This window comes from Muntiacus reevesi, chromosome 2 (assembly GCF_963930625.1).
Source record: "Muntiacus reevesi chromosome 2, mMunRee1.1, whole genome shotgun sequence".
In the NCBI taxonomy this organism is placed as follows: domain Eukaryota; kingdom Metazoa; phylum Chordata; class Mammalia; order Artiodactyla; family Cervidae; genus Muntiacus; species Muntiacus reevesi.
In genome coordinates, this window is record NC_089250.1 from 106,293,237 (window position 1) to 106,303,901 (window position 10,665).

A 10,665-nucleotide genomic window follows, 5' to 3' on the forward strand; every position below is an offset into this window, starting at 1 on the left:
TGTAGGCCAGGAAGAAGGTTAGGTTAGTTAGGTTAGGTTAGTCTAGGTTAGGCTAGGTTAGTTGTAGGTCCCATCACGCATAAAACTATCTGGCTAACCTTTACCTTTGTTCAAGATGCTCCTTCAGTTACCTCTGCCTCAAGAATCAAGTCAAATGAAGCTTCCTGGTTCAACTGTGTGAATCACTGTATGTTCATTAACTCATTTCTTGTCTTTGCATCTGACATTAACTTCATTCAGGCTGCCTGGTAATATTTAAATATTTTTCTATTTAATTCCCAGAGACAATAGGAGCTTAGGGTGTTCCAGTCCCCTTTCCCCTTAGTAGTCTGAACACTGTCTTGTACAAAGTAGGTGCTTTAAATGTCCATTGATTCCAATTTGGATTGACTTGTGAAAAAGAAGATTCTAGAGCCTGAGGCCAAGTGAAACAACAGTTTTATTTTAGGCATAAAAGTGCATAAGTTTTTGTCACATAGGGTAAAGATGGCCCTAGGGTCCTAGCTTCTAACATAAGACTATGTTTATCTTAGACACAGCTTTTATCACAGCTTTTTGGGAAGTAAATTAGAAAAGGAATAAGACACAGCTTGGAAATAAAGTCATTTTTTCTGGAGAGTTGTAATGAAAGAAGAGCTTATTCAAATCAGTGTACACATCACAGAGCCTCAAGGAAGATGAAAGTGATGTGGGGTAAAACCAGTCTAAGTTACTGGTCTTAGCAGTGATGTTGGCCTCTCCTTCCAACAGCAAGGACTTGCCACTAAATGGAGGCAGAAGGGTCGACTTGGCGGTTTTGACTATAGTAGCATCTTGGTGCTCCCCCAGTTTCCTCTCTGGATCCCCAGTTCAGTGCCCCTACCCTTCCTCAGAAGAACTGAGAGAAGGGCAGGGTCTATGTCATGGACACTGCTACTTGCTCGATGAAGCTGGCCAGGTTTATGTCCCGTTCTGAAAGGCCCGCACACTCGTGAGTGCTCAGGGTGATGTGAACCTGAAACAAAACCAGAGATTCCAGGCCAGCTGATTCCACCAGCAGAACCTGTGAGCAGGAGGGAATCACCAGCTCCTGGGCTCAAACATACTATGAAGAGTAACTAGGCACTCAAGAGTAACTGGCTCTCCCCGGGGCTGCCTTCTTGACCAGTCTTTAACAGGGCAAAACTGTCTTCTATTCCATCTCCATAAACAGTGGTGACTACAGCACAGGATTAAAAAAAAAAAAAAAAAAAAAAAAAAAGACCCAAATATCAAGAGCAACCTAAAAGCTAAAGACAAGACTCCAGACCAACTTCAACTCCTAAACACTGTCCATTTATAGATCGTCTCTTCCAACCTTAATGTTTTTAGAAAGAGTCCAGCATAGCGCTTGGCTCATGGCAGGCATTTAATGACTGTTTCCGTTCGTTTAGCAGACAGGCTGACCTTTCTGGTGTGCCCTGGGTATTCTTAGTTCAAGATTATTGCTTTTTCATTCTTCCATATCTCAAGAAAAATTTCAGCCCTTGAGAGCTATTAACAATGAATATGCCTAGTTCCCACAGCTTTTCCTTCCTTGGGATTTGCCTCCTTAATGTCTACTTTAACCACACATTATCTCACTACTGTTCTAGTTTGCATTTTTTTTTTTAATCTGCAGTGAGACTGAATATTTTCCAGGGGCTGTTTATGTCGATTCTAGGAAGGAGATGAAAGGAACAGGAGCTGATACTATGTCAGTGAGGAGGGCCCACAGGGAAGTCCAAGGGAGAGGCCTTCAGAGTGAGTTGGAGTTCCAGGCATGCATCACTCACCTTGTTATACACGTTGAACCATTCGGGATGGTGGTCCAATTTCTCAGCCTGCAGGGCCACTCTTGTCATGAAGCCAAAAGCCTGTTTGATGAAGTGAGACCCAGGTTAGTATTCTGAGAGAAAGGATGGCTGGACTCCCTTTTATGGTCAGTGTGAGGCCCAGAAGGAAGAGGATGGCCTTGATCCCTACAAGGTGACCTTTCTAGGTTTAAGCATTCCTCCTAGTACCCTGCCACTAGTTCTGAGGCTGGAGTTTGAGGCGGCCCTTCTGCAGTAGAAAGTCTTATCACCAGGACCACTAAGAAGGTGGAAATCCCAAAGAGGTTTTGCATCTTGGCCAATCTTTAGGTTATCTATTAAAACGTCTTCAAATAGTCACCTGTTTCCCACTTGAACTGTCTCCTTTTCTAAGGAGACTAACGACTGTTTCTAAAAGTTCCAGGCATGGAGGCCTCCCTGGTGGCTAAAGAATCTGCTTACAATGCAGGGGACTCAGGTTCGATTCCTGGGTCAGGAAAATCCCCTGGAGAAGGGCATGGCAATCCACTCAGTATTCCTGCCTGGAGAATTCCACGGACAGAGGAGACTGGCAGGCTACAGTACATGGGGTCACAGAGTCAGACACGACTGAGCAACTAACACACAAAACGGAGACAGCCCAGGACCTATCTCCAACTAAACTGGATGAAGACAGCTAAACCGCATTAGCACAGCATCTTGAGAGTCTTGGCTAACAGGACCCTGAGGGAGGGAACACGTTCTGGAGTGTGACCCCGTCAGCCCTGGTCTCAGGAACTGTGTCCCACCCCAGTGCCATACCCGATTGAAGTCTTTGAAATGGAACTGCTTGAAGATGGCATCCCGGCCTTCCAGCTCGTTCCACCCCACGGCCCGCAGGTTTGGCAGCAGCTGGTCCCTTTCCTCAGCACTCAGCCTGTGTGCTTTGCCAGCCTAGGAGAGGGAAAACACACAAGCTCAAGGGCACTTTTTTTTTTTCTTTCTTTAAACAGGACAAAAAAAGAGGGCCCTGGGCCTTCGGGGAAATTTAGCCAACTTCCACAGGTGGCTGTGGTGACACAGTCAAAGGGCAGCTCGTCTAACGCAACAGCCTGGGAGGAGGGGCCTGGCTCGGGCACTGATAGGTTCTTAGAAAACAGAGAGTCCTGAGGTGTAATGCCAGTCACCGGGGCAGAGAAACGTTCCTCCCTGCGCTGTCCTCAGAGCTTTCAGGGGACACCCCTCCATTTAAATATCAGCTCTCTTTCATTCATGAGAGAATAAATCAAAGCAAATCAAGCCCCTACTGTTACCGTGTACTGAAGAGGAAACTGAGGCCTGGAGAGGGGAAATGACCGCCCCCCACTCTCCCCAGTCAGTGAAAGCACAGGCATCATTCTCAAGATGGGTCCACAGCCCTGGGGAATGGCAAAGGAACTGGCACTTAAAACATGTTCCAGGAGACTCTTAGCCATTGGCGCTACCTCCCAGTGGGTACCCCACCTCGTTCCTACACAGCCTCTGGTTCCCCGCTGCCAGGCCTATGTTTATTTCCACCTTCTTTTCTATTCTGTCAGCTTGAGCCAGAGTTCAGGCCCAAAGCAGAAGTAACTTGGCCAAGGGCAAATGGCCAGTGCAGTGCCTCAGCCTATTTTCCTATTGTGCAAAATGTCCCCGGGGCAGCCCAAACTGGCACCACTCAGGCCATGAGTGGAACCTTCTCTTAGAAAACAGAAGGAAAGGTGAGTTCTCCAGCCTCTTAAAAAGATCCAGATGGCGGAACTTAAGGGATCCTAGAATTTAGGCCTGTGAAGTAGAACTACCCAAAGATGGACACTGTTGAGTACTAAATTAAAAGTGAGTGAGTTAGGTCTGGGAAAAGAATATGAAGGAGGTTAATTCAGTTTTGATAAGGCAGCCTGCAAACTGGAAGCCAGGTGGCCTGGGGGCACTCATTTCTCCTGGCTTGATGGGTAAAAAGGTATAAGAACTGCCACTTTAGGAATCAGCAAGGGGAGCCATTGCTATTAACTCCATTGCTATTAAGGGGATATTATCTGGATTTTTTAAGGTGACTTCCTGGGGCAAGCAGATCTATGACAGGCCTTCAGGTGTGGGTTAGAACTGAAAAATCATTGCAGGGTTCTGGTAATTCAACAGTTTTCTCCCTCCTGAAAAGCATGGGCTCTCTCTGGACAGATCTGGATGGATCTGTCTCCTCTTCTAGGCTCTGGAAGATCAGCAAGGACAGTTGAGATCTGCATCACCATTCAACCCAGTCTCTCTTCCAGAACCTGGCCCCTTCTCAGTGGCTGATAAGCCTGGTCTATGTATCCAGGCAACCAGATGACCAGATGGCAGCTAAGGCATCAGAAGCTACCACCTAGTACACGGACTCTGAAAGGAGTGCATGGGTACCAGCAGGCTCCTGGGAGGATCCCCTTTCTCTTTAGAGTCTTCTGAATCCCCCACATCTCACAGCCTGGGGCTGAACTGACAAACCCCTCTGAGATCTGGGCTCAGAGAGGCAGGAGGGGCAGTGTTTGCTTAGTAAATCCCAGGTCAGGCCTGGACTTGGCCTGGGCCTCCGGGGGTGTGCAGAGGGGTTACTGATTACCCACGTCCTGCAGCTGCGGAGCCTCAGTGTACCTCTCAATCAGCTCACCTACCACCGCCCCTATGTTCAAGCCAAGGTCTTCAAAGTGCCCTCCCAGGTGTCACCACAGTCCCACCCGCTCCTAATGCTTTGGAGCCTAACATTTTTGCTGTTCAGTAAAGGTCTGGGTCTAGAAGCTTCCCTGCAGGTTCACCTTCTTCTCTACAGCTGAGCACAGGGCCTGACGCCCTCCTCCCAGAAAGCTCAGCCTGGAGGGCATGTGGCCCTGAGCAGTCACGTCCCCACTGCTGGGCAGAGGCCTCAAACTAGGCGCCAGAGGCGGCCCTGAGGTCCGGGCTCCGCAGAGGGGGCTCGGTTAGACCCCGTGCCCAGAAGTGCAAGAGAGAAGGGCAGCAAACAGGCAGGCAGAGGCACACGGGAAATTCAGCCGGCCCTCCTTTGCACACCCCCACAGGCATCGGTCTCCCCGCCACTGCACCCCGCCAGCTCCCAATACAGGACAGGGCCGCGCCACCAAGGGGGCTAGGTCTGCGGGGTCACTATGCCGCCACGCCCCATCCCCGTCTCACCGCCCCACTCCCTGCCCGAGGCACCCGGGCCCTGAGCGGGCTCTGGCCTGAGCTCCCTCCTGGCTGTCAGGGAACCTGCCACCGCCCGCCTCTCGGCCTCAGTGTCCCCGGCGGCACCGCTGCGGGTAGGGCGGAGGCGGGACCGAAACCCCGACTCTCCCAGCCCGGCGCGCGGCTGCCTCGCTAAGGCCTGGGAGGGGAGGCTCCCCCGCACGCCTAGGGCGGTCCTCTGGCCTGGGCGCGGGCCCCGGGCCCTCCTCCGTCCCTCCCGCGCGTCCCCTCCTAACCCGCTGCGCGGACGGTGGCGGCGCGTGAGCCCCCTTACCATGCCGGACGCGGAGGCGGGCAGCAGCAGCAGGTGGCAGCCGAGCCCCCTAGCGCGGCGCCTGGCGCTCTGGGAAGCCGTCGGGCGGGGCCACGCTCGGGCCGCCCCGAGGCGGGAGCGCGGCCGAGAAGGAGCCGCCCACCGGTAATCATTAACCACAGCTGAGGTTCACTTCCAGCACTTTCCACGCAGGCAACGTTGCAGGGAGCTGCGGGCGTTAAGGACTCGGGCTCCAAACGCTGACTTCAGTGTTTGCATCGCGCGGTGCCGCTTCCTACTATGTGACTCTGGGCGCGAGATTACTTTTTCTTTCCTACAAACACCTCATTGAGAAATTGACCCCCACAATAAGTGCGCATATTTCAAGACTACACTTCGATGCGTTTTGACGTAATATGCATCTGTGCAACCATGCGTCACCACGTAGTATGCATCACCGCGATGAAGATCATGAACATAGCCATAACCCCTAGAATGCCTCCTCCTAACTCAAATAACCCCTGACCTGTTTCCTTCTAGATAAGATTGCATTTTCTATGTGAATGCTATGTGAATGGACATAACTTTCCATTCTTTATATCTTCCTTCTTTCACTCAGCATAATTACTTTGAGGTTCAGCTATGCTTTTGCATATATCAATAGTTTCTTTTTATGGCTGAGTAGAAGTTATTTAATAGTGTTACATTGTGTTGGAAATGTTACAGTTTGTTAGACTTTTGGGAAATGCTACAATTTGTCGGACGCTTGGGTTGTTTCCAGTTTTTGACTATTAGAGGTAAAGCTGCTGTAAACTTTTGCGTGCATATATGCTTTCGTTTTTCTTTCATACGCAGGGGTATAAGCTTATAAATTGTTAGGAAAACTACCAAACTGCTTTTCAAAGTGGTCAGATTATTTTACATCCCCATCAGTAGTGTATGAGACTTCAAGTTCCTCTGCACTTTCCCAGGTACACAAAAATTTGTTGTGTCAGTCTTTTTAATTTTAGCCATTCTAATTGGTATGCAGTGGTATCTCACTGTGGTTTTGAGTTTCCTTAATGACTAACGATGTTAAATATCTTTTTGATAGGGACAGAGTAAAGGGATAGAGTAGGTGATTAAATAGTTAATCCCACAAAGGGATTGTAAGTAGAAAAAAGTATAGCAGACCCCTGTAAGTTAATGATTGCTCAGGAGAGCAGGTTTGCTTTACCACAAAACCAAGTAGGCTTATTTAGCAGCAAAACCATGCAACAGAAGCATAAGATATGCCCCCAAACAATGAAACAATGGTGGCTTGAGACCCACATCCTGCCCAGGGAACTCAGTAAGTTAATGATCCCTAGGACATGCTCTCTGCACAGATTAAAAAAAAACAACAAAAAACACCAATCATTTGTGAACCTAACTTAACCATGAAGGGACAAGAAAACTCCCTACCCGACCTGGAGGAGGACCTGATGATGGAAGCATGATGTCTACTCAAGAAAGACAAGTTCTTCTTCTCCTTCCCTCTTTTCCTTTGATTATAAAAGTGTAGCGCACTAACTTCTGGGGAATGGCATTCTCTCGCTCACTTGCTTGTAAGCCTCACATTATTTATTCTGATAAATCACTTCTTATCTGTCACTTTGCCTCTCACTGAGTTCTTTCTGTGCCGAAACATGAAGAACTGTGTTACAGGAGATCTTTGGAACCCCCAGAAACAAGACCAAATGGTTTCATTTTCATGTGTTTATTTGCCAATGACCCATCTTTGGTGAATTGCCTGTTCAAATTGCCTGTCCATTAACAACAACAACAAAAGCAACAAAAATCGAGTTTGTTTTTGTATTGGGTTTTGAGAATTCTTCATTTTGCATGCAAGCCTTTTATCAGATATTTTTGATTTGCAGATATTTTGTTTGCATTCTCACAATGCTTTTCAAAGAGCAAATGTTAATTTCGACAAAATCCAATTTATCAAATGTTTATTTTCTGGGTTGGTATTTTGATGTTGTAACTAAGAAATCTTTGTCTAATCCAAGGTCACAAAGACTTCTCCTATTTTTCTTCCATATTTTATAGTCTTGGATTCATTTTTTTTTTTTTTTAGAATTTGTAGTTTTTTTTAAGTTGTTTGTCAGGACTTTATATCTCAACATTGTTAGTTTTAGATACTGCAAATATCTCCTCCCATTCAGCCATTTGTACACTAACTTTTTCCATGATGTTCTTTGTTGGCAGAAATCCTATGTTTTGGTGTAATGAGATTTATATTTTTTCCTCTACTTATACCTTTATGGTTTTGAAGATTTACTTGACAAATCACTGTCACAAAAATATTGTCCCTTTTCCTTCTGTTAATTTTATAGTTAGATAAACTTAAGATCAAAGTATGAAAGATCCTTTTTCGTATGCAATGTTAAGCAAGATGCTATTTTTCGTCACTAAGTTGTGTCCAACTCTTTGTGACTCCTTGGACTGTAGCCCACCAAGTCCCCTGTCCATGGGATTTCCCAGGCAAGAATGCTGGAATGGGTTGCCATTTCCTTCTCCAGGGGATCTTTCTGACCCAGGGATCAAACTTGCATCTCCTGCTTGGCAGGTGGATTCTTTACCACTGACCCAACTAGTCTACAAAGATGACCCTCCAGTGAAACTTGACTCCCAGATTCCTGCCTTATGACTTTTGATCATCAACCACCAGTCACAGGAGTGAGACTTGTTGGCTGCCTGGTCCTTCCAGCAGACACCTGACTGCAATCACATGGGAGACCCCAAGCAAGAACACTGCCCAACAAAAAACCAGGCAACTCAGAGAAAAGTAGGACATTTTTAAACCACCAAATTTTGAGGTCATTTGTTAGGTAGCAAAAGATAACAGGACAAATAAATTCCTGAATAAAAATTGGTCCCTGAAAGTGGAGTGTTAAGACCAACCTCAAACAGGTAGCATCAGCTTGGGAACACTGGTGGGTAGAAGATGGAAGAGAGGTTTCAAAGACAGGAGAATTTAGACTTCCTAGGGTGTAGTCAGCCGGAAAGAGTGTTGCTCCCACACTAAGGATGAGAAAAGCCTGGAGATGATACAAAGTCATCACTTTTCTTCAGCATGCTGGGGAGTTGAGGTCACAGGGCAACCATGGGAGAAGCAGCATGCACAGAGGGGTTCAACCATGCCAGGCATGAGGAGGGAGGGGGAAGACACACGGTCTCCATAAAAGTGGGTAAGAAGAAATATAAAATGTTAACATGTTGTTGGAAGCCAGTTGTGTGCTGGCATGCAGTCTTGAACAGCTGGGGCCCTGAGATACAGGGAGAGTTTGCATACATGAACAGCTTTTATTTATGGACCTCTGCTGAGTGCTCAGGAAAGAGTGGGGGAAGGGCAAGAGATGGGAGTAGATATCCCCCACCCCTGCCCGCCTTCCCTCCTCCCCAGACGAGCAGCGGATAGGCTGCTGCTGTGGGAAAAGTGCCAAAGTGCAGTCTTTTCCAGACCCTTGTCTTAAAGGAGCAAAAGCCGTTAAATCACTAGCAGAAGGCCAACAAATCCTGTCACTCCTGGGACCCAGATAAAGATGCATTGTTGGCTTCATTTCCTGTAGGAGGGAAAAAAAAACCCTCTGCCCTTGGGCAGGGGCAAGAAACAGTTTTGGGCTACAGGATCCTATGCCAGTACCACTAGAGGTCAGCTCCCTCTGGGGAGAAGCAGGAAACTCACACACAAGTGCAGCCACAGACGTGAGACAGTCTGGCTGCCGCAGGAGCAGGGGTGGGGCAGGGATGGGCAGGAACACTGAGACAAAGCTCCAGCATCCAAGGCAACAGAGAGCCCAGCCCCTACCATGAACCTGGGTCTAGTAGTGTACCACCGGGAGAAGGGCAAGAATGTGGGGGGTATGTGGAGAGACACCTTCTTCCTGTGAGATCATTAGGGACATGCCAGTTGGTACCACAGTGAAATCCCACTAAGCGCCTCTTAGAACTAGGAAAAAAAAGTTGTTGTTCAGTCCCTCAGTCGTGTCTGACTCTTTGTGACCTCATGGACTGCAGCACACCAGGCTTCCCTGTCCTTCACCATCTCCTGGAGCTTGCTCAGACTCATGTCCATCGAGTCAGTGATGCCATCCAACCATCTCATCCTCTGTTGTCCCCTTCCCCTCCTGCCTTCAGTCTTTCCCAGCATCAGGGTCAGCTCTTCCCATCAGGTAGTAGAAGTATTGGAGCTTCAGCTTCAGCACAAGTTCTTCCAATGAATATTCAGGACTGATTTCCTTTAGGATTGACTGGTTTGATCTCTTGCTGTCCAAGAGAGTCAAGAGTCTTTTCCAGCACCACAGTTCTATGGCATCAATTCTTCACTGCTCGGCCTTTTTTATTGTCCAGCTCTCACATCCATACATGACTATTGGAAAAAACACAGCTTTGACTTTTGTAGGCAACGTAATGTCTTTGGACCTTTGTAGGCAAAGTAGTGTCCTCCTTTTCAATACGCTGCCTAGGTTGGGCATTGCTTTTCTTCCAAGGAGCAAGCGTCTTTTAATTTCATGGCTGCTGTCCCTGTCCATAGTGATTTTGGAGCCCAAGAAAATAAAGTCTGTCATTGTTTCCATTGTTTCCCCATCTATTTGCCGTGAAGTGATGGGACTGGATGCCATGATCTTCATTTTTTGAACGGTGAGTTTTAAGCCAGGTTTCTTCCTCTCTTCCTTAACCTTTGTCAAGAAAAGGATGCCACCTGATAATCCCATGTGCTGACAAAAATGTGAGGTCACTGAAACTCTCATGTGTTGCTGGTGAACAAACAAAATGGTTCAGCCCTTTGGAAAACAATTTCACAGTTTCTTATGAGGTTAAACATAAACTTTTAAGTCAGCAATCCCATGCCAAGAAAAATGAAAACAGGTCCACACATACACACACACACACACACACACACACACACACACAAAACCCCTATATGCAAATGTGTAGAGCAGCTCTGTTTGGAAACAATCCAAATGCCCATCAACAGATGAATGAATAAACAAATATGGTCCATTCATACATTGGACTACTACTCAGCAATATAAAGGAACCAACTGCCAACCCATGCAAGAACATGCATGACTCTCAAAAGCATGCTAAGTGACAGAAGCCACACTGAAAATTAAAAAAAAAAAAAGAAAGAAAAATAAATGATCTGCTCTGCTTACAAATATCACACATCCGGTGATTGAAAGAAATTTACAGAGATTAGATGCTGTTTTTGTACACACCGGGCCTTGTTTCTCTTCCATTACCCACAGCGTCTCTGCTAGGGGCTGTGGGATGCATTCCTATCGCCACTTCTGGCCCTTTGTCTTTACATCACCTCACAATGCTGGGTGCATCCATAGAGCAGGAGATGGAGGTATT

General features: G+C 47.2%; 1 protein-coding gene across 1 annotated transcript; it reads right to left on the minus strand.

Annotated features, from left to right (window-relative positions):
• Positions 1 to 420: 420 nt before the first annotated feature.
• On the minus strand, positions 421 to 5,445 carry PCBD1 (pterin-4 alpha-carbinolamine dehydratase 1). Its single transcript, XM_065919883.1, has 4 exons — positions 5,302 to 5,445; positions 2,613 to 2,744; positions 1,794 to 1,874; positions 421 to 994 (listed from the first exon to the last, which is right to left on the minus strand). The coding sequence occupies exons 1-4, from the start codon at positions 5,302 to 5,304 to the stop codon at positions 896 to 898; spliced, it is 315 nt and encodes a 104-aa protein (XP_065775955.1). The 5' UTR covers positions 5,305 to 5,445; the 3' UTR covers positions 421 to 895.
• Positions 5,446 to 10,665: the final 5,220 nt, after the last annotated feature.

Coding starts and splice junctions, on each gene's coding strand:
- PCBD1 (XM_065919883.1), bottom strand. Junction 1,875..2,612: donor ATTTCAAAGACTTCAATCGG/GTATGGCACTGG, acceptor TTCATCAAACAG/GCTTTTGGCTTCATGACAAG. Junction 995..1,793: donor GGTTCAACGTGTATAACAAG/GTGAGTGATGCA, acceptor GTTTTGTTTCAG/GTTCACATCACCCTGAGCAC.